A 23,595-nucleotide genomic window follows, 5' to 3' on the forward strand; every position below is an offset into this window, starting at 1 on the left:
CCCACTCTGTATTTCTCCTCACTCTCCTCCCAATCCTGCACCCACAAATGTGTGCACATTCACACTAACACAACAGACACAGAATTTTGTTCAGGTACTTGGTAGAGAAGGTAGAAGTCTCGCCATGGTCTGGGGCAAGGGGGTGGGCAAAAAACCAGTTCTGATTAATGACACATGTAGGGAAAGCCTTCTGTTTCTGGGGGTTTCAGAAAAAGATCCTTTGCTCCGTGAGAAAGAAACTGAGAAGGCCAAAGCTCTCTTATCTGAAGTAGCATCCAGATTCCTGCCTCTGATTTTGTGTGGTGCCTAAGCCTGGCTGACATCCTGCCATCTTGCAGGGAGGTCAAGAGACTCCCCCAGACCCAGGACCTGACATCACAGAGGTGAACAGAAGTCACCGATACCTGCCACAAGACATCTGGTTATATGAGGGGAAAAAAGCCTCTTTTTGTGAGGTAGGTAGCGGCGGGTATTGTGTTATCTGCAGCTTAAAATATTGTGATAGAAGATACTGTCTTCCAAATGTGGCCTGTTGGGCTAGATTAAGGGATAAAGTCTTAGTAATCAAGCTCTACCATCAGATCAAAGCTGACACTCATACTGGCTCGATTTAAGTTTAGTAATTAAATAGTAATGTCCTAAATTTGGTCGGCACTAAGTTGATTTTGTTATTTGGGGGCTACAGAATATTTTATTCCAAAACAATCACTGAACTAGTTCTACTCACTCTTGAAAATGTGTCTAAAGCTAGAGAATTTTAATGTTTCATGTGACTTTTTTTTATATTTCTTATAGCACGGTATAGCAGTAATATATTGAAACTGGCTTGAGTGGATGGATAATGTTGAAGACTCCAAGGAAGTGGCAGCTATTCTTAAAACCAGTGGTCAATTTTCTAATCCAGCCATCTATAGCATTTAGAACGTGGAGAGACTCCTTGAGAACAGTTAACAACAACAGTAAAACCTATTTGCTTTTTGTTTTCTTTCCTTCTTTTTTTTTTCTTTTTTTTCTCTTTTTTTTTTTACTTAACACAGTCCAGAAACTGTTCTGTTCTATGTGTTATCTTATTTAATCCTTGAATATCCGAAATTTTTCCTTTGCCAAGGCTGCACAGTCACTTAGCGGTAGAACTCCCACCCAGGCCCCCAGACGCTAACACCCCTTCTCCAGGAGGCATGCTGCAGCTCAGGTTGTTACCTTATTCACTACTTTCCTCCGTAGGAACCTCTGCAGCAGCCCCTGCATGGGCTCACCGTCCCACCGCAGCTGAACCCAGCGGAAATGCTGCTGTACCAGTAAGTCGGAGCCCTGCAGACAGGCCTTGGCAATGGTTCCCATCAGAAAGCAGTTCTCATGAAAGTAGTAACATTCAGACGTTCCGTTTCCTAAAACAAACCAAAAGCAATGGCCCAACCTCGGTAAGCCATACGATGGGACCATGCAGAGTAAAGTAAGTCTAAGAAAGAACAAGAGGTGTAACTCGAACTCTGAGCAAGAGAATGATTAGAATAATCTCACAGAAGCTTGCTTCTTTCTGGGCATGGTCTTGCCATTTATTACCTTTTTGAAAAGTCCAGGGGCTTTCAGTGCTGCGATTTTCCAGAGGTGCCAGAAAGTCCCCTAGTAACTCAGACAATGAAGATTTTTCCAAATTCTCTAAGATGATGATGATTTTCTTGTTAACAGGAGACTGTTTCACTGGGATCAGACAAGCTGTGGTCAGAAACAAAATTTAGTGATTAAAGTTTTTACAAAAACCTGTATGAACTGTGTTAAAAATGAAAGTCTGGGGTGTCTGGGTGGCTCAGTAGGTTAAGCATCTGGCTTCAACTCAGATCATCATCTCACAGTTCTTGAGTTCGAGCCCCGCATCGGGCTCTGGGCTGACACTCAGAGACTCGATCCTGCTTGGGATTCTGTGTCTCCCTCTCTCTCTCTCTCTCTCTGCCCCTCCCCCACTCGGGCTCTGCCTCTCTCACTCACTCACTCACTCAAAAATAAATTTTAAGAAAAAATTTTTAAAAATGAAAGTCTGGGGGGCGCCTGGGGGGCTCAGTCTGTTAAACATCCAACTCTTTGGTTTCGGCTCAGGTCATGATCTCACTGCCCTGAGACTAAGCCCCACATTAGGCTCAGCACTGAGCATGCAGCCTACTTGTGATTCCCTCTGTCTCCCTCTCTCTCTCTCTGTCCCTCCCCTGTTCATGCTCACTTTATCTCTCTCTCTCTCTCTCTCAAAATAAATAAATAAACTTAAAAAAATAAAGTCTGAAAAGATGGACTAGTGGTTACCTATAGAAGGAAAAACTTGTGAACAGGAATGGGGCACACAGTCACTTTCTGGAAGCTGTGAATAATCTATTTCTTGGCCTGGTCAGTGGCTAAATGGTTATTTTATTTAAAATTATTCATTAGGGGTGCTGGGTGGCTCAGTCAGTTAAGTTTCTGACTCTTGATTTCAGCGCAGGTCATGATCTCACGGCTCGTGGGTTCAAGCCCTGCATCAGGCTTTGCACTGACAACACGGATCCTGCTTGGGATTCTCTCTCTCCATCTCTCTCTCTGCCCCTTCCCTACTTGTGCTGTCTCTGTCTCTCTCAAAATAAATAAACTTTAAAAAATATTCACTTATCTATAAATATAAATACATAAGTATGTATTTTATGGATGTATATTCCATAATACAGAAAGTCAGAAGCCCTTAAATGACCTTTTAAATGACACATATGAGGAATATTCATCAAATTATGGAGACAGGACCTCAAAGGTAAGCAGATGAATTCTCTCTCATTTTACAGACCTCAGAGAGGTTCAAGTGGTTTGACTGGGGTTTCAGCCAACAGTTGTAAAGAAGGACTAGGGCTCCTGAATCTAATCTCAGTGGACCTCCTACTAAGATGGGGGGACTAAACTGTATACTGACCCAAAATGAAAGCTGGAAAGTAAATGGAAGATTACGATTATATGTAGGACGAGTACGTCTGTAGACAGAATGTACTTGACATATGCCTAGAACCTAAGCACTCAAATGTTAATACTGTATTTACAATGTATACACTACTTCTGATACACCAGTGAATTAACTGAAATTAAGATCACTTTTTAATTTTTAAGATTCTAAGATGCCTCAGTCTTAGCCAAATTAACCTTGAGAAAAAGAGATCACTTTAAAATACTTGAGAGTAATTTTACCAAGTATCCCACTTTTCACAAATACTCATAATGGATTATACTCGATTCCCCTCGTTACTACAGACACAATGCATTTTCACTTTCAAGAGAACTCCTAGAACATTGTAAATGAATCTCTTCTGAGACTGAAATAGCTCTTCTGCATGCTATGAAGCTTTAAAACTAGAAAACTAGAAACAGTAACAGCCACCTCTCAATTTAGTTGCTTTGTGGGGGCTGTTAACACTAGTGTCTGATGTGTGTGTGTGTCTGATCCCCTTCAACACAGCTATTTAGTAAAAAAGTGCTAAAAATCTGTGCTTTCCAGCATTCAAATGTCCTTTAGAAATACATTCACTGTGCAAGTGTGATCTATCTATAGTTCATTAAAACAACAGTGATAAATAAACCTCTTCTACCTAGTGATAAAGAACAGACCAAGTTGAATGGTAGGTTTACCTCCTTTCCACCAAGGACTGAAGACCTCCAGCTTTTCCTTGATCTATACTGAATGTACAGCTACCTCCAGTGGCTCTGAAGCTGGCATCCAGTCAAAATCTATCTGTAGCAACATGCACCTGCATTTTAACAGATGCTCATCCACTGCCCCCACTGCCCCCACTGCTGTATCTCTCTTGCTAAGTGCTATGGCATACCAGAGGTGACTGATTCTAACCGGGGGATGTGGCACTTGAAAATGCAACTATTACAAGGAATAGCATCTTAATAGCTTAGGAGACGGGTAAGCTTACTAGTTGTAAGAAATGATACTGGCACAGAAGGAAGCAGGGCAGGACTCAGTCCTAGAAGGGACTAAGGCATCAAGTCGAGGTGAGAACAGCTGCAAGAGGGCATCATGGTGAACTCGAGGCTGATACGTACCTCCTACCATGATGGGCTGGGACTGGGGGTGGAGTCACATCTATGGAATGGGATCAAGTAGCCACAGCTGTGGACAGCAGCAGTGTGGCAGACTGGGCTGCAGGGAAACATCCCCTGGAACCCATCCACAGATGTTCTGACTCACATGGTCTGGGCTGGGCCATCAGTATTTTGTGTGCGGCCTGGGGTGAGACTTGATGATATGAAGCCTCAGAACCCGGCCACAAATGACAAGTGGAAGACCTAGAATGTCGTGTTGGGAGGGAGAAGCCACCAGCTCTGGGAAGCCATGGAAGTGTCTAAGGAGGGGGATAAACAGGACTTGATTTGTGCTTTGAAATCTCACTCCGGTGCAAAGAACACCTGGAGAGGAAAGAAACAGAAAAACACACAGGCTCTGATTGATGAAGTAATGGGAGCCTCAACCAGGGCATTGGACTGAGCATTTGTTCAGGGCCGAGGCACTGAACAAAACGGTGTTTGAGATGGAGTCAGTAAGACCCAGGGGCTGACTGTCTTGAGAGAAGGGCAGGACCCCGCTGAAGTCCCAGCAGAGAAGAGGTTGCACAGATCATGGAGGCAGACAGCACATGAGTCAAGAGCGTACTTGGGGTGTGGGTGGGGGTGATGTTTCAGGTCTGACATATCTGATGAGTTAGGCATCCTTTCAGAGATGTCTAGCAGGTGGTGGGACACAAGCATGAGAGCAACCAGGGAGAATTCAGGCTGGAGAAAAAAGCGAATGAGTTTATGGGAGTGCTGGAGGTCTTTGGAGAGAGGCTTAACATTCTCTTGGGTCCACAAGCGAGGGCTGTATTGCTCGTCAATTAATCGCACATTAAATGGACAGCTTGTGCCCTAGACAAAAAGGGGGTAGGCTGCTGTTCACAGCAGTTCAGCTGGGTTGCACTTCATCTTTGTTTATCCTGGTGTCCTGTGAGGTACTGACCAAGGGTCAAATAGACTGGGTTTCTTTGGTGGAAAGCTCTGTCTTCAACACTGCCAGTCTCATTACCTCATTTTTTCAGTAACACCTACTTCTCTAACTACTTAAGCTCAACATCCTTAAATAAGTTGGTCCAAAGGTAAATTTTATTTGCGGAATAGTACGTGTCTATTTCAGGTCATTTGACAGAGTTTCGGGCCTAATTATTAACCAACCCCAGGGGCAGGAAGTTTCCAGTTTGAAGGATTAACCAGCCTCTGATCAGGGTCTACAGAGATGAAAGGAAGCCACCCACCCCATATTATAGCTGGAGATTTCTTTTAACCTGTTGCCGGAAAGCCAGCCATTCAGATTCCCTTGCCTTATGCTACTTCAAAGTTCTATTTCTGAAATGAATCTATTCCTTTTGTCCTTTTTTCCTTCCAACTTTACAGGCTGTGTCAGCCCTAATCCTCTCCTGCAGGTTGGCATCTCAATCAGACACCCCCCATGGCCACAGGGCTCAGGGCTAAGTCCAGGTTTGCATGCCCTTGCATTAAAAGTTCTGGAGAGTTAGTTCTAGAGCAATACTTGTTGGCTTAAAAACAATTAACCTATCACATTTATAGTTAAATCCAAGCTCTAAGGTGCATCTCAAGTGACCACAAGTCCATAATCTCCCCCTCGGGATGGAGAACAGCCCATCTTTCACAGTCCACTTAAGAGAAGGCTCTGCAGGGGTGATGCTCTGAGTCCAGATGAGAAGCAAGGGGCAAACCTTCAAAGAGCCTCAAGTAACACAGCGTCCAAGGACGTAAACTCAGTTATGTGGACTCCAATGACCATATTCTCCCACTAGGACTATGGTAATTCTATTTTCATTACTTCTGAAAAGGAAAGTTCTCTCAAGAATTCTAAGTGTTACTTTAAAACACCAGTCTAGCGTTGAAAACATTTTTTTCTTACTTTTTAAAATCTTATGTGCCAGGAAGTTGTATCTGTCTTACTGATCTAACTACATACCTTACACTGTGGCAAAATGACCCAATTCGAATACGCATTCACACCCTTTTTACCAAATAACAGAGCTATGTGCCATGACTGTCTCCCATGAAAGGAAATATGAAAAGGAAGAGGTTATTTTAAAATAAACACAATATAACCATTGGTGGCAACTGTGTGAGGTCTTTTTTTAAAATGTGTTCTTCTGTTCTACCTTCTTCTGTTCATGGGAACCATTTTAATCTCCATATAAGTTTTAGCTTCTTAAAGCCAATTATTTAACATACGTTTGCTACTCTTCCTTCTTGTATCTTTTGCTCATACATTTCTTTTATTCATTCTCTGTGACTCTCTTTGCTGGCTTGCTCCTGCGGTTGTAGAGGAGCAAATGAGGTAATATATGTGCTGTGTATAATGGAAGATTAAAGTTCAACGTGCTGGCCCAGCCTCATCCAAGTAGTTTAAATCTCTTCCTGTAGAGAAGATAAGGTTAAACGACAGGAATAAACATATTCTTTGCAAATCAGTATAGCCCTTACTTGCAGTCATAATTTGATCAGTTTAATTTCTTGGTGAAAAAGAAAGAATAACTGACAGATAATTCCTAACCCCTCAGTATTCTAAAAGCTGCAGCTGAACAGCCTAGGAACCCCTTCTTCCCTCATCCAGACCTCTGCCTTCTCTACTTTCTGCCTTTTCCCATCACCTCTTGACCAAAAGGACATTCCCCGTTACGTGCTTTCTGCACTACAAAAGAGGTGACACCACACCCAGCCAACGCTCCTTCCCTTTGGCTCCAGTTAGATTCCCTTGCCCCGCTCAAAAGCCCCAAACGTTTCCCCATCCACTCTACTTAAAGTGCACTTTCTCTGTGACCTCTCCATTGGTCACCAGTCAACAGCAGTGGTTCCTGGGGAGAAAACGAGGGGCAGAGTGGACCGAGTTCTTAGGAGATAAAGGTGGACAGCAGCAAGGAAGATCAGAGGCCACACCCCAATGTTTTTGACACACATTCAGAGAAGGGCAGTGTTTACCCTGCAGTCGGTGGGGTCTAACAGCAGGGCGATGACAAGAGTAGCTTGGCCTGTGGAGTGAACCCTCTGGGAGCTGCAGAGGTTTGTGAGGGAGTGACCAGCAGAAATAAGAAGGGTTAGTGATGGGCCCCCACAGTCCCTTAAGCAAGAAATGACAGGTGGAGGGAAGAGAGCGGGAAGTGGAGATGAGACACAGAACCAGATTCAGCTGACTGGGCACGGAGGCATGTATGATAATGCTCCGGTGCTTAACTTGGACAACTGCATTCAAGGTCTTAGCAGATGAACCTGTATTTGTGTCTTTGTTATTAAAAAGATAGTTGATAATTACAAATTGCTAAGCCACATAAAGAATAAACTCCTGTCCTATTTAAAGATGATACACCATTTCCTACACAAACGGATAGCTAAAATGGGGATTTTTTTTTTGCCTCAGTCAGCTGTCCAAAAACTTCATTTTGAAACTCCAGTTCACTCTATCTTTATGCCCTATCATCACCTGCTCCATTATCAACTTCTGCACTCTTTCACCTAACTCTTTCTAAATCTACTGTAAGCAGCTTGCACTTGCTGGTACCTGAAGATGACATATGACTAGCATTCCCTTGGTCTTTGCCCATGCTATTTCCTCTATCAGATTCACCCACTCATCAGCAAGTATTCGTTAGCCATCAGTGTACAAGGTGAAATAGAAGAACTGGGTATAGTACTAGCCTTCACAATATGCGTGAATGGACCACGGCAAGAGTTCAAATAATACCCCTCAATGCCTTGACCTACAGTTAGGTGGGACACAGGTATAAACCAAATCTAATGATGTTCATTAGAGGGAGAAGTATCTGGAGGGATCAGAGAAGCTTTCATTTGAAGTGTCCTTAGAGCATTTTAATAGGGGCTTTGTCTACGGTTTCTGGAAGGGCAAAAGTCATGTCTGTTTTCATCAGTACTGCACAATAATAGTGTGCATAGCACCCGCAATGTGGTAGTCACAGTGTGCGTTTTGGGCGGGGGCGGGGGGTTGTGTGTTTATCATTCAGATGAAAGCTGCAGCATGAACTAAGACACGGAGAGTAGAAAAGCAAAGGACACTTTGTAAAAAAAGAAACAGCATATTCTTGGAGCACTGACGCTATTTTAAAAGGGTCAGATATTCTAAAAGAGACATACAAATGGCCCACAAGTCCATGAAAAGATGTATTAGATCACTAACGATTAGGGAAATGCAAAACCAAACCACGATGAGACATCACCTCACACCAGTCAAAATGGATGTCATCAGAAAGACAGTAGATAACAAGTTTTGGCAAGAATGTGGAGGAAAGGGAACCTCTGGAGCACTGGTAGTGGGGATGTAAACTGGTGCAGCCATTATGTTAAACACCATGGAGGTGCCTCAAAAAATGCAAAATACCACGCTGTCCAGCAATCCCACTTCTGGGTATATATACCCAGAGGAAATGAAATCAGGATCTCGGAGAGTTATCTGCACCCTCGTGTTCATTGCATCATTATTCACAATAGCCAAGATATAAAAAGAACCTAAGTGCCAAGAGATGAACAGATAAAGAAAATGTGGTATATCCATACGGTGGAATATTACCCAATGAGAAAGAAAATCTTGCCGTTTTGAACAACATGGTGGGCCTTGAGGGTATTATGCTAACAGAGTTAGAGAAAGACAAGTACTGTATGATATCACTTACATGGGGAATCTAAAAAAGCCAAACTTATGCAGAGTAAAATGGTGGTTGGCAAGGGCTTGGGGTGAGGGTGAGGAAACTAGAGATCAAAGGATATAAAATTTCAGTTAGAAAATGAGTACTTCTGGAGATCTAATGTATTGCATGGTGACTATAATTAACAATATTGTATCACATACTTGAAAGTTACTAAGAAAGTCCTCTTACCACACACAAAAAAATTGTAATTATGTGAGGTAACAGAGGTATAGCTAACGTTACAGTAATTATTTCCCAACATCTAAATGTATCAAGTCAACACCTTAAACTTACACAATGCTATATATCTCGATTATATATCAATTAAAATTTTTTTTCAACGTTTATTTATTTTTGGGACAGAGAGAGACAGAGCATGAACGGGGGAGGGGCAGAGAGAGAGGGAGACACAGAATCGGAAACAGGCTCCAGCCTCTGAGCCATCAGCCCAGAGCCTGACGCGGGGCTCGAACTCACGGACCGCAAGATCGTGACCTGGCTGAAGTCGGACGCTTAACCGACTGCGCCACCCAGGCGCCCCGATTATATCTCAATTTAAAAAACAAAAAAGAAGGGTCAGATAAGCCAGTCAGGTGAATCAATGTCTACGAATGGAAGGCCTTGAATGCCATTACCTTAGTTCAGTGGGCGCTGGAGGGCTGTGCGGGGCAGGGACAAAGACCGCTTAACCAAAGGTATGACTGCCTGTGAAGGAAGTTCGAGGAGGAGAAGCTATAGACAGAGCAGCCACTTAGAGGAAAGTAGAGGAAATACAGGAAAAGGGGGCAAACGGTGGGATGGTGCCAAAGGGATGGATGAAAAGTTATGCCAGGACCCCCCTGGCAGGACGTGACCTGGGACAAGGATGAGGAGTCTATGAATGAGAGGACCTGGGAGTTCCACACGACCCTCATGTTGCTTTGAAAATTGAAATAACTGACAACATTGAAAGAAGAAAATCCTACATTTTCACTAAAAATGGATCTCTTAAGAGTCACAAGACCACACGACACTGGATCTGCACTGCAGAAAGCAACTAGCTGCTGCAGCTGAGAGCCGCTGCCCTCCTGTAGATGGAGACATGCTTCCCCGCCCCCTGCAGCCCCAGCCAGCATGCTTCACCCTTGAACGTGGCCTCTTGGCACCTGTGGACATTCAGGTTGTCAAGCCAAGACCGGATTTCAAGTGGGAGGGGCCGAGAGACCGGGAATTAGGAAGAGGAGGTCCTGAGATGCTGCCCCACGCACATAGGTTTAGAAATGGTGTGCTCGTCACCTCTGCCATCCTTTATGACCCGATTCACTGCTCTCCACTTTTTTTTTAAGCTCTAAGCTTAGAGCAGAGAGAATTCAGTCTGTACTTGCTATCTGCCCTGACAGAGTGAGAACAAAATATTTTAGCTTCTTACTTTGAGATGAAACAAGACTGAAAATTGGAAAAAATGTAGTGGGCTTTTGTTATAGGACTAAGTGGGGGAAATAGAAATTTTGGCACAGAAGAGTTTGTAAGGAGCAGTGGCTGGCAGTGATTAAGGGCAGGCTCAGTAACAGCTTCAGTCCTGCTTGGCTGTGTCCTAGCTGTGGCTTGTTCGGGCAAGGTACTCAAACCTCCTGTTTCAAATGTTTTCATGTTTTTAAATCAGGGTATTTAGAATAGGGCCGACCAGAGTCATTGCTTAATAAAAGCTAGTGATTATTAGTAACAGCAGCAGAGAAAACAGCTTTCTGCAGCCAATTTTCACTAGTTTCTGATCAAAGACTGACCTCATGCGCTATAGTAACATTCAGATTCTAGTGGGATTTTCCTGTCCTTAAAATGTGCTTCTAGGTCTGTGGGATCTCAGTTCTTCCCCAAACCTGCCTCTTAACTTTATTTCTTGACTTAAAAGCTGCTGTTATTTCCTTCTTCCTAAGGTTGACCTAGTCCTTGATCACGGCTCCAAAGGTGAGACAGACACACTTAAAAGATTTGAATTTGCATTTCAACTCATCCACCACTGATCTTGCAACTGTCTCCCCTCCCCCCCACCCCACCCCCACCAAGTCCCTGCACCCTGTCCCCAGGGGTCTCTGTGGCTTTGAGCCTTTGAAGACTGGAGTCTGGTCCATTTCAGTTCCATGTCAGAGTTGCTAGCCATGCTGTGCTCTGCAGGGTATGCTAACGCCACCTGTGATCAAGCTTTGTGTGTTAAACTCTGGAGCCTGAGACAGAAAGTTCATGAAAAAGTTATATTAATAAACGTGTTTAATCCTGGTTCTGCCACTCTGTACCTGTGGCAAGATACCAAACCTCTTCCGTGCCAGTTTCTTCATGTTTGAAACAGATAAGTTACTTACTGGCACAGGGCTGTTGTAGAGACTAAATGAATTAGTTACCGTGTGTAATATGTTTAGCAAAATGCCAGTCAATGACATGCCGAGGGTTAGGTGGAGAAAGCAGTTTACCTCAGGTGCTTCAATACGGGTGCTTTGGTTGTAGAGAACTTATGAATAATACTAAAAATCTATCTACTTTTTATCATCACCATACAATTCTAAACAGCATCAGTGGCACAATACTTAGTCCTGCTAGGATGGACGGCTTCCAACACCTCCTCCCTTAGTATACCTCTGGTGCCAGTTACATAGAATGCTCACAACGGATAATGATTTACAAACAAAAGATGGGGGGGGGGGAGAGAAAATGTGGGATAAGCAATCAATGCAATGCCAGATGCACAAAAATAAATTCTTTTGCAAGTGTTCCTTTTCATCCCATAGCTGTTGGATAATCGAGAAGTCAACTTAAATTTACCCCCAAGAAAGAAAGCTTATTTCCTTTTAACAGCATCACTGAAGATCATGCCCTTCGGTTACCACAACTCAGTCTGCTGGAAGGGTCTTACCACTATTGATGAACAGGTCTATTAGCTGTTCCTTGGAGAAACCAGCATCCACTTCGGCTCTCACTATTTCACAGGTGAATCCTGCAGCCATTTGTCTGTGCTGTGATAAGAAACGGGCAATTAGTTCCTGCTTTCAAGGAAAAGGGGGGGGGGGATAGGTGTAATGGGTACTTACCTTCATGCAGAGTGCAAGCTGATGTGCTATGTAGTCTTGCAAACTTCCTTCGGGGCCGTGGAAGATGACATTATGGTACTGCTCGACCTATTAACAAACCAAGAAGAAATCTTCAGTGAAAATGCTAAGAGGAAAAAAAAAAGTGGTACCCAAGCAGGAAATTTTCTGATTGTCCTCAGCTTTTGAAAATATTAAAAATATTATTTTCAGGATTAACTGTATGCACTGGGCACTCGAAGTCTTTCACTTTAATGTGAGATACTGGCAAATTTAGTATTTATTTACTACACTGGGTAAAAGAGCTGACACTTTATTAAAAAGCATACTCTTTCTTCCCTATAATTTTTGTTTAATGTTTATGTATTTTTGAGAGAGAGAGACAGAGTGTGAGCAGAGAAGGGGCACAGAAAGAGGGAGACACAGAATCTGAAGCAGGCTCCAGGCTCTGAGCTGTCATCAAAGAGCCTGACGTGGGGCTCAAACTCACGAACTGCGAGATCATAACCTGAGCCGAAGCCGGATGCTTAACGGGCTGAGCCACCCCGGCTCCCCTCTTCCCTGTAATTTCTACAATGAGGTTCAGTAGGTAAGCTAGGAACACAGTGCCTAGTGTATTTTGTCCCTTGCAAATGTTTTGTAATGTTTCATTATTATCTCTTACACATGCTCCTTAGTTTGAATTTTCCCAGTGCTTCTTTTACTTTTTAGGGGTATGTAAAACAGCAATGAATTCCACTAAGGAAATTCTGGAAAATACAAAGAAACATAAAGCAGCAGACTACAAACCACTGATAGTGCGAGCACTGAAAAGCAACCACTCTAAGTTATGTTTCTTTGCATAGTTGATATGTGTATGCATATTTGTGTATTTTTTAAGAGGGATGTAGAAGTATAATCTTTTTACGGCTGTCAGGAGACTATCTTTGTGCTGGCATCTTACATAAATGACATCTTCATGACTCTAAGATTATTAGATCAACTCCTGATCTAGATTTTTCCACTCTGGAACTCAGGTGTTTCAAAGAAACCTGGGTAGAGATTGACCACTTTTACTCTGTAAAAGAGAAAATCTCCTGCCTGGATGCCTATAGGGTTTTTTTAAACCTTTTTCCTTACATGTGAGGATACCTTGCCTGAGAACATGTAGCACACACTGGGATGGAAAGCCAGTGGCCATTTACACGGGACAAGGGCAGTGCCGTCTGGAGTGAGATGTGGAGAGGAGTCATCCCTTCCACCTCGGTCGCCCCTAGGACTGAGCTCTCACTCCCCTAGTCTCCATTTGGGAGCAGCTTTCTTCTTGGAAAGATCTCACAGAAAAGGATCTGTATAGGTGAAGTGGCAAACCTAATGAATATGGTTGATGTAGCTCATGTGTCAAGACTGAGTCACCCAGACTTGGAGAAATGTTAAACCTGAAACGGTCTGTTCATGGTTGCCTTATTGTGCTCTGATAAGTTTGTCCTTTTAAAGACACAGGGAAGGCCATATCTTTGAGGGTGGCTAGGGTAGGCCTGGTAAAACAAAATATGCCACTGGTCCATCACTACAAGAAAGAGGCAGACTTGGGGGTATGAAAGGAAGGCTTGAGGGAAAGCTGTTAGCATGGAAGGAAGAAGGACTCCTTCCTTGCCTGGGGCCTTTAGGATTTGCGCTTTTGGCCTCCAAAGAGACCAAACCATGCTTGGAGTAACTCTTGGAAAGTGGAGGAAAACGGGGCTTGACCACTGGGTGTCAGACCATGAGCTTAAAAAGGAATGTGGTCCTTTAAGGGGACCACTAATGAGGGACTAGGGACTGGGTTTTAGGCTCTGAAAGACAACATGTTTGGTAGCCACCAGTGATTTTCTCTGAATCCAAATATTATTCCTCTATTGTTAAGCCTTCAATAAAAAAGGAAGCAGCTAGATGCACACTGGGGCTAGGGCAGCATCAGGGAGAATGATATACTTGAGAGAAACAGGACAATGGCTACAGTTGCCCAAGGAACACCAGCATCTGGAAGCCACAGCATGAACACAGCCGTAACTGGCCAGGGCTGTTCTCTATGGTGCTGGGGGTCTGTGACACGAACAATAGTAGAAGGGCCAGCAAGGACCAAGACTGGGATGGGGACTCCCCCAGAGACATAAGAGAATATCCTAGAAAATTCAAATGAGATTCTGCTTCTAGACAGTGAGGGTATGGATACTTATTAAGGAATTATTGTTAAAGAATAATCTGTTCTCATTTGTACCTAAGAGATGGGGAAGTGGGATGTACTTAAAATTTCAAAAAGTTACCCAGATTTGTCTGGTTGTGACCTCTTTTCCACCCATCTTACATGGAACACGGTAAGTTCTTCCAATATACAGAGACCTATTTTTGGCTTAGAAGATTTCTCTTCCATTATGTTTCTGGTAATTTCTCCTCTTCTAATTCTCTTTTATTTGGAAGGAAAACTAATAGTGCTTAAGTTCCCTCTCTGTCCTCTGCAAGTGCATCTGTCCCCCTAGCTCATCAGTATCCTAACTCTTGTCTTTTGCTTCTCCTTTGGGGAGAGCTCTTCAAGTTAGTCTTCATGACACTGAAAAGAATGTTCACCGTCTCCCTCCCACTCTGAACTGTCTCAGGTACAAGTTTAATGATGCTACTGCACTTTTAGTTGCTCTCAGAGTTCCTTACCTCACCCAGGTCCTTGCCAACACTTTTGCTTTTAATCTTAGCCTTCTCTCTACCCTGGCTTTCTTGCCCTGCTTTCAGTCGATCTTTTACTCTCCAGAGAATGATAATCTTCTCAATTTTTCATTTTTTCTCATAATTTCTAAGGTGTGTCATTTTGAGTTCTCAGAATAACTCTGTTCTGTTCTGCAGGGTTCTTCCCCAGGTAAAATGTTAACTTGTTATTAGTACTTTTTTTCGTTCTGTGAAACCACAGGAAGAATCTGCAGTAAAGCAGGATGTGTGGACCATCACTGGCTTCACTTGCTTTCGACTTAATTGTTCAGCTGACTCCCATCTTAGGTCATCCGCTGGACGGTGGGCGGCTGCCTCTGCTTGTGGCTTTGGGATCCGGCAATAGCTGCAGTGGGCTGGGCCTGGGCTGTCCACCAGGGCAGACAAATGTGTGAACTAAAGGAAGCAGAACACTCCAACATCCATCCTGCTGAGGGTGCTTATATAATATGCTCCCCAGATAAAGCAGCCTCACCAACGCCCGCCCACCAACTTCCTGCTCAGGTATTTCTAGCTTTAATCTCTGAATGGATGTGGAAGGACGCATCTTGATAGGAGGTGGAGGAGGATGGCACTACCAAAAGCAGAGACTATGGTAAGGACATACACCCAATTTCCTAACTGGTATCAAGTTTGCTTTTTTGAATCATTAGTAAGATGGTCATAGGAAATAATGAAGTGTTTTCCTACCTCATTTCAGGTAGGCTTCAAATCAGTGGGTTTAACACTCTCTTATCCCTAAAGGTACGGGAAAATTCTTCCAGATTCTTGCCCAAGGGAGACCTCAGTTCTATTTTCCTCTGTTTTTGTGAAGTTTTATCACTTTTCATAAGCACTTTATTGGGAAATTGTGTTGGGTACCACGAGACAGGTCCAATTTTAAACCCGAAGTCTTGCACTCTCCAAATTAATCAATCCCAAACTGCCATGCTACTTCTCGGGTAGAACTTCTTTCACAAGGAATGGATTGTTTCATACCAGTGAAACAGGATACAGATTTTCAAGATTTACTGAGTATTCTACCCCTGAGATTTTCAACAAGGATTGCTATTTAATCTTGTCTCACTTCTGAAAACAAGAGCGCTCTATTCATTACAGCCATCTGTCAAACTGCCTACACTGTCTTAAGATTGATTTCGAAATCACGTAACAGCAAGAAACCCGATTTCATAGATACGCTGTCTTCAATTTCAACAACTCATTTGTTCTCGGATTGTAGGTTCTTATAAAATACAGACAGGAAATATTCTATTTAAAATTTTCATTGAAAAGGCCATTCACTAGCAGCAAGCATTCTGTCTTCACACAGTCTAATATGCTTTCTGGAATAAGGTAAAATAGAAATAAATAAATGCAAAAACAAATGTACAGACTTCCAGATCATTCATACACTCTTTTGTTTGTTTAAACTTTATTAGATATTATTTTGAGAGACAGAGCACAAGTAGGGGAGGAGCAGAGAGACAGGGGGAGAGAGAATTCCAGGCAGGCTCTGCAGTGTCAGTGCAAAGCCTGACTTGGGGGCTTGGAATTAGGAACTCTGATATCATGACCTGAGCTGAAGTCAGCCACTTACCCAACTGAGCCATCCAGGCGCCCCTCATTCATACATTCTGTGCATACATTCCGTAGGTTTTTCCTCATTTCAGATATTACCAATTTTTTTGTTAATGGTATTTGTTCTATCTCATTAAAGGATGTGCTGGTTACCATTTCAGATCTGAACAACACAAAATTACCAGGAGCCTGTTGCTGTACTGCAAACATGTGAAGCTATGCCAAGAAAACACATTTATCTGCTCTAGCTAAAAATGACATTTCTCCCAACAGCAGGATCTGAGGTATTATCAATACACATGCTTCATGCCTCCAGCAGAGGGCTCTACAGATAGATAAGTAGACAGGCAGGCAGACAAGATAGTGGGGGGAGGAAGGTAAACATTTTAACTGTTTCGATAGGATATCTCTCTCCTCTTCGAGAAAAATCAAACTTCTTAAAGGTGAATTAGAGTCCCCAGAATTACCCCTAAGTGTGTGTTGACAGTGGAGTATTTTTGCTTATTAGTAAAGGGACACTGGCCTTTATCACAATTGGTACCAATCCCCTTTATTCTTGTGTCTTCACAGCTTATTCAGGAAGCTCTTATCACATGTCAATTAGTGCTTTGTGACGCAAATGAATTCTGGATTAAATGGAAACAATGACCTCAACAAAGGCCCATCCGTCCATTGATTGTTTTCTCCTGCCCTCCAGGCTGTTTTTCTGCGGAATGGAGTTCACCAGAGGAGCTGCTGACCTGAGGAACAGGGTCAATGTGGCGCCTGTGATGTTTTCCGACTTGTGGCATTATTTTAAAGCAATAAACCTCAGCCTCCATTTGGAGTTTCACTTGTCAGAGTCTAAGGGAAAGTTTCTACCATCTAGAGATGGTTTTAGGCCAGGTTGTACTGAGATGCTGAACTCAAAAAAGAATAAAAAAGGTTTTTACCGAGCCAATAAAGCTGAGATGGCTCTAGCCATGTCATGGCTTTGTAGCTAGGCGTTTCATTCTGACCTCTTCTGACACTGATTTTAAAGAATTTATGTACACTTTAAAGCCACAAACAACACAACTACTGTCAACCTATTCATATAAAATCCCCCCAACAGTACTCGTGCATCCAGCATCCATCCGGGCTACAAAAAAGCTGGAGCCCATGGTAGAGCAAAAAGGTTTTTAGCCATATGCTGAGGTCCCTCTTTATAGAATAGATATAAAAGAGAAATGAGAATTCAAGAGAAATTACAGTTCACGGAGAGAAATACACCATAGGTTTTTAAAAATTAGCTTACTGAAACTTGAAAAGCCAAGATCAGACTTGGTTATTAAATTCAAATAAAGCTAGGCCCCCATATAGGTACACAAACATAATACTTTGGGAATTGTAGCTATTAAAAAACAACAACAACAACAACAACAACAACAACAACAAACCACCCATAAGCTATAACTTTGGACCTAACTGCTCCCTTGTCACCCAGCCTCTAGCACTTATAAACTCTTCCTGCTCCAGACCTCCTCTGGGTCGACACTTGCCCTGCTGCCCAGGATCTTCTTCCACTATTGCCGTGATGGCCAAAGGATTCGCTGGTGTTGGAGCCCCTCTTCCTCATACGGGGGAACTGGCTTCCTCCTTCTGCTAGGCCCTTACCCACATTTACTCCTCCATGCCCTGAAAGAGATCAGGCTAGAGCTGGCCACCTGCTAACAGCGTTAATCAAGATTTGTGGCCTCAGATACATAACCGCCATTGTTCACAACATTATTTTTATGAGAACAGAGCAAATTTATTCTGGGAACATAGGAAGAGAAGGTAGAATTTCCTAGTTGTGATTCTTGATGGTTAGCATGGCACATATTGGAGTAGATGGCTAACAGGCAGTGGAATCTCAAGAATTATGTCCTAGGGGATTCAGAGTCCTGCCTTTTCTTAATGTTTATTTATTTATTTTGAAAAACAGAAAGAGTGAGAGCAGGGGAGGGGCAGGGGGAAAGAGAGAGAGCAAAGGAGAAAGAGAAACGCAAGCAGGCTCCACACTTGGCAACAGAGCCCTATGTGGGGCTTGATCCCAGGACCTGAGCCTAAATCAAGAGCCTGACACTTAACTGACTGAGCTACCCAGGCGCCCCCAGAATCCTACATTTTAAAGTCATGCTCAGATTAGGATGATCTATTTAAGTATTTTTCTAATATAATAATTATTTATAATCACTGAAGTATTAAAATACAAGATTGCAAATAAGTTAATAAAAATTGCAAAGGGCTAAGAAAAGTCTGAGTTAATACACAAAGTTCAACTATTATAATAAATTATTAGTGATTCAAAACTCAATCAAGTTAAATGTTTCCTTATTAACTCTTAGAATGGAGATTTAAGATCTGTATTATTTTAAATATTCAATGAAAGTATTTAAAAATAACACCATTTATTTTTTTTTCTTATTATTTTTTTAATGTTTATTTATTTTTGAGAGAGACAGAGACAGAGTGTGAACAGGGGAGGGGCAGAGAGAGGGAGACACAGAATGCAAAACAGGCTCCAGGCTCTGAGCTATCAGCCCACAGCCTGATGCAGGGGTCGAACTCACAAGCCATGAGATCAGATCATGACCTGAGCCAAAGTCAGACGCCTAACTGACTGAGCCACCCAGGTGCCCCCAAAATAACACCATTTAAAAAACAAAAAGAAATGGGGCACCTGGGTAGCTCAGTCGGTTGAATGTCTGACTCTTGTTGATTTCCACTCAGATATCATGGTTGTGAGACTGAACCCCACGTTGGGCTCCACACTGGGCACGGAGCCTGCCCGAGAATCTCTGTCCTCCACCCTGAGTGCACATGCTCTGACGCTCTCTCAAGAAAAAACCCCCAAACGAAAAAAACCAAAACACTCATAAATTGAGAATAGAACTAACAACTAGTTAGTCTCTGGTTTGTTGGTCATTGGTAGCTAAACCATGGCTTAGGCATTCGGAGGCAAACATACAAATGTACTTGGGATGTTCTGTATATAATGTGCTAGCGGCATTTCACTTGACAGACCTGCTCAGCCAAGGCTCCTGTGCAGCTGTAATCTGCTGTATCACCCTTCTGTTCATTTTGTCATCTGGGTGAATGAAAAGCCCTGAGCAGAAAGTTGCCTGGTGCAGAGAAGCTGAGGAGGCAGAAGGGAGAGAAGCGCTTCTACAAGCTCATTTAACTGGGCGCCCAGGCTCACATTCCTGAAAACCAGCTGGTCACGCAACAACAGCTTTAACTCACACAAAGGAGGAAGGCAGCCCTCCCTCCCACGTGTGTTGCCCCCAGGCTTACTCTGAAGCGGCAGGGAGGAACACGTAACAAAGAAAACAAGTTACAGTCTCAACGTTACAGGACACCATCTCTTCTAAACTAGAAAGCTTTTTAATGTTTTGGTGCTACTGTGGCTATTTTACAAAGGTCATTCCCAACTTTGGGTTTAGCCAGATCAACAGAATGGTTTGGAATCTGCACTTCTCTTCAGGGGGAACAAAGACATCAATTCATAGTTAATGGAAACAATTTTTGTAAAGGGCCCCTGGCAAACTCATTCATTTTTTAAAAAAGGTTTTCCAAATTAAGGCAGCAGGCAAAATGAACGTTTGTTTAAAGTTTTACACCTTCAATATTAGTTTTAGATGGATCTCACAGAGACCCAAGAGTGCACAAACTTAGCTTAATCACTCACTAGCCACGTGGCCTTGAGCACATTATTTCCCTTCTCTGCTTCAGTTTCCTTATCTATAAAGTGGATGACGCTATCTACCTCACAGGGATGTTCTGAGGAATAAATAAGACATGTATGTGCCTTTGGCATATCGCCTGGCATGTAATAAGTACTGGACAAAGGTAAAACATTACATTTGTTCACCATTTGTCTAGAATTTGCTACTTTCTCTTGATAATCATATTCTTGTTCCCTTTAATAACAGAATCAGTTTTCCCTGGGTGCATGGTTGCCCGGAAAGCGACCACATATCCCAGCTAGGTGAACGTGTGGCCACATGCTGGTCAGTGGTTGTGGGTGGAAACAATGTGTGCAAGGCCCCAGAAAGGAAGGGGCTTGCCCTCCAGGCTCTCCTCCCTCAGGCTAGAACCTGAGGGTGGGAGTGGTGACTCTCTGACCAAACCCACATCAACAATACCCCAGGTCACAGTGGCCCACCGAGAGACAGAGAGACAAGCTGCTGACACATCTGCAGGGGTCGGGGTCACCCCGCCCCATTTCCCCCTACTGGCTCTCTCATCTGCTGGGATTTCTACGTTTGAGAAAAATAAACTTCTATGCTGTTCAAGCTACAGTTGTTTGGTTTCTGTTAAAATGGCCAAATCAATACTTTTAACTGATTCTAGCATATTTAACTTAGTTCTAAATTATAAAGTTTACAGCAAAGAATCTTGATATTTGTAGCCATTCTCTTTCATATTGATGATCAGTTACTTGATGTCAAGTCCAAGTTGGGGAAAGACAACCCTCTCCTGCTCCAATCACAACACTTCGCAGGTGACAGGTGGGAACAGCTGGAGGACTGTGATAGAAATCCAGAACTAAGTGACCAGCAGCCTTCTAGGGAAGGGGCTGCTGGGGAAGATCATGGGGTTGGGGCGCAGGGTGAGTGGGGCTCCCGCTCCTACAGACATGGAAATGGGCCACCCAATACTCCAGGATCAGGGATGGGAGCCTAAGACTCCCCTTGGCAGCATCCACCTACCAGCCTGAGGTAGTTCTGTAGCATCTGAAGAGGGATCATTGATGCATAAGTCACACTACTGAGGCAGCCTTCTTGGGGACCTGTAAGAAAGAAACACACAGAAGCAAAATTGGTTCTTCCTTATTAAATGTAGATGATCAAGACACAACAAAACTTCTCATAAAAGATACAGTAATGTTTGTTGACTTACGTAGCCAGAGCTGACATTTGACCAAGAGGTACCTTTTGTCTCACCATCGTGAAAATATTTCAACACTCTGAACTGGCTGGTAAACCACCGCTGCTCCCCAGACCTCTCCAGCTGCCCTTCCTTCCCCTGGGAAGCCCACTCATCTCTCCTGTCCATCACAGCCAGGGCCTTCAGATTCCAGCTGGAATACTACTGCTAGTATCTGCTCCGATCCCTGGATTCAATTTTACTATTTATAAACAACTGTTATCAGAGATAATCCCAACCCTCTGAAAGTTCTAGCCTGGGACAGCATTCGTGCACAGTTCTGGGGGTCACCCTTTATGTTCTTTCCCAAACTCTATCTCCCTCACTTGCCTCCCAAGTTCTGCTACTCTCTTAATACACTGCTTGAACCTGAAGGAATTTTCTGGGATAACCTCATACTTTTTTTTTTTTTTCCTAACTTCAGTAAGTAGTTCAAACAATAGAATACAACTTTTATTAGTTGAACTTTTAAAGAATCCATTCCCAAATAAGGGAAATGCATGATAAAATCCCTTTTAGAGTTAAGGGCTGAGAAATGGAGTATTCCTGTAACACTTACTAGCTATGTCACCCTAGACAAGAAAATCAATCTTTCTAAGCCTTAATTTCCTTGTACGTAAAATGAGGGTAAACAGAAATACTTACCTCAATGGGTTGTTATATGGGTTAAGTGAATTTATACTTGTAATGTGCTATAAATGATAGGGCCTTCCACATAGTAGGTGTTCACTAAACATTACCCGTACCATTATAATAATCTTATTCATCATACACTGGACTTGACAGTAACAGAAGGCATTTCTTTTAACATGGTCTCTTGTCACTCTCTCAGTACATTAAGTTTAGCTTCTGGTTTGTTCCTAATGAGAGAGGTGATCAGAATCGCAGCAATCAATGGTCAGGACGGATATCACCACAGGTGTCAGAAACATGGCTTTTGATTTTTCCTCTTCTTAGTGAGACTTTTCAAAAAACATCTAATTACTTAATAGAAGGGGTCACACATGCATTGCTGGAGAACACAGGACAGAAACATGCAGATTTAAGACCCGGCACCACGACACCTCATAAAGCCAACACTCTGTCAACAGCACCTCAGTGTGGACTACTCTTACCTGATAAAAGCACAGTGACTCGCTCTGCTTTATTCTTCTTCATAAAGTCCCACGGGGACTGGGTGAAGCTCTGACCTGCTGACCAAGGCACATTTCCTAAGTTCAAGAAAACGAAATAAAATGTCAAAGAAGCTTCAAAGTAATTTTTCTTATAAGGGACAATATACAATCTCCTGTGGAATCCAGGGTTTAGACTGTCAAAAGCACACACAGAACATGTAAAGCATCACATAGGGGTTAACTCCCTAATACAATGTCTGTTAAAGGTCAAAAGGCAAGCCTTCAAAGAAGAGGCTTCTCCAAAGCTGTTTTTAGGAGTAAGAGAGAAATCTGGAGAGCAAAAATATACTAAATATTTCTAGGAACAAAGCTGATGATAACTTTCCATGGTTCTTCCAGTGCCTGCTTCACAAAGTCTAAGCACTTTGAATGAGGTGAAGTAACAGGTCCTTTATGATCCGCTCCCTTTCCAACAAATTTTTAGATTCCAGAAAACACAGGTTACTTCAGGGGCTCAGTATAAAGGAAGCCTTCTCACAGTCTGGGCCCTCTGCTCATGCCTGCTCAGAAAGGGTGCCACTTCCTTGGGGTCTACTCTAGGGACAGATTAGTAGGAAGTACTTGTTCCGTCCCTTCCCATCCACAGATCTTAAATTCTTAAATATTCCCACCACACACACACACTCCCCACCTGTAACTCACTGCTTATCTGTTGGCCTGGGTCCCTTTAATCTAGTTAGGTGATATAGTAAAGTCACTTATATACATATTAATAAATAATGTCATGGTTGCCCGTTATCAAGTGGATACAATTAGGCATTAAACTAAGCCCTTTACCCACAGAAGCCAATGATCTTTACATCTGAAATGCCACTAGGTGCCCTACACAAATATGAACACTGGCACCATCAGGCCTTAGCATCCACGGCTCACAGAGGTAAATCTCTCTGAGGGTGGTAAATATCCATTTGCATATGCTTGTTTCCTGATCAGCTGGATGAAGGCTGATGATGCAGTGTCATTTTCTTCTGAACAAGTCTGTGCTGATTTCATTTATTAGACTCTTGGGCACAACCACACCTTGAATAACAGTTTGTTGTGTGGGCAAAATGTGTTCCTGAGAATCATTTATGACATATTATCTTAAAGTAATTATTTAACTATACAATAATTCTTCTGTAAGAATTGTAATTATATTAATGATCTTGCCAAAGATCAATAAAATTAAATTGTCATGAATTATCAGCCTTAAAAACTAGTAAAATACATTTTTGGGAAGTGATTTAGCATCTATAAATTAACAGAATAAAACCCTTTCTGCTATAATAAGCTGATATATTAAAAGCTGATATATTAAAAGCATATTTAAAAGGAAACTCACCGTTTCCTCAACCCTGATTATTCTTATGCAACAAGTGCTGTTGAAAATATGCAGGCTTTCCTATCACACAGACTGGGATTTGAATCTTATCTGCTTTGCTC

At 42.7% G+C, this 23,595-nt stretch overlaps 1 protein-coding gene across 7 annotated transcripts in view; it reads right to left on the reverse strand.

Annotated features, from left to right (window-relative positions):
* Positions 1-23,595, reverse strand: part of CTTNBP2 (cortactin binding protein 2) — a 172,832-nt gene that overhangs the window by 16,496 nt on the left and 132,741 nt on the right. For all 7 annotated transcript variants that reach the window (XM_045041278.1, XM_045041286.1, XM_023240808.2 and 4 more), the window contains 6 exon segments: positions 22,114-22,209; positions 20,782-20,861; positions 11,795-11,881; positions 11,620-11,719; positions 1,564-1,716; positions 1,201-1,388 (listed from right to left, as the gene is read on the reverse strand). In XM_045041278.1, coding sequence (XP_044897213.1) covers positions 1,201-1,388; positions 1,564-1,716; positions 11,620-11,719; positions 11,795-11,881; positions 20,782-20,861; positions 22,114-22,209 — 704 coding nt within the window.

The sequence above is a fragment of the Felis catus genome, chromosome A2 (assembly GCF_018350175.1).
Source record: "Felis catus isolate Fca126 chromosome A2, F.catus_Fca126_mat1.0, whole genome shotgun sequence".
NCBI classification, from domain to species: Eukaryota; Metazoa; Chordata; class Mammalia; order Carnivora; family Felidae; genus Felis; species Felis catus.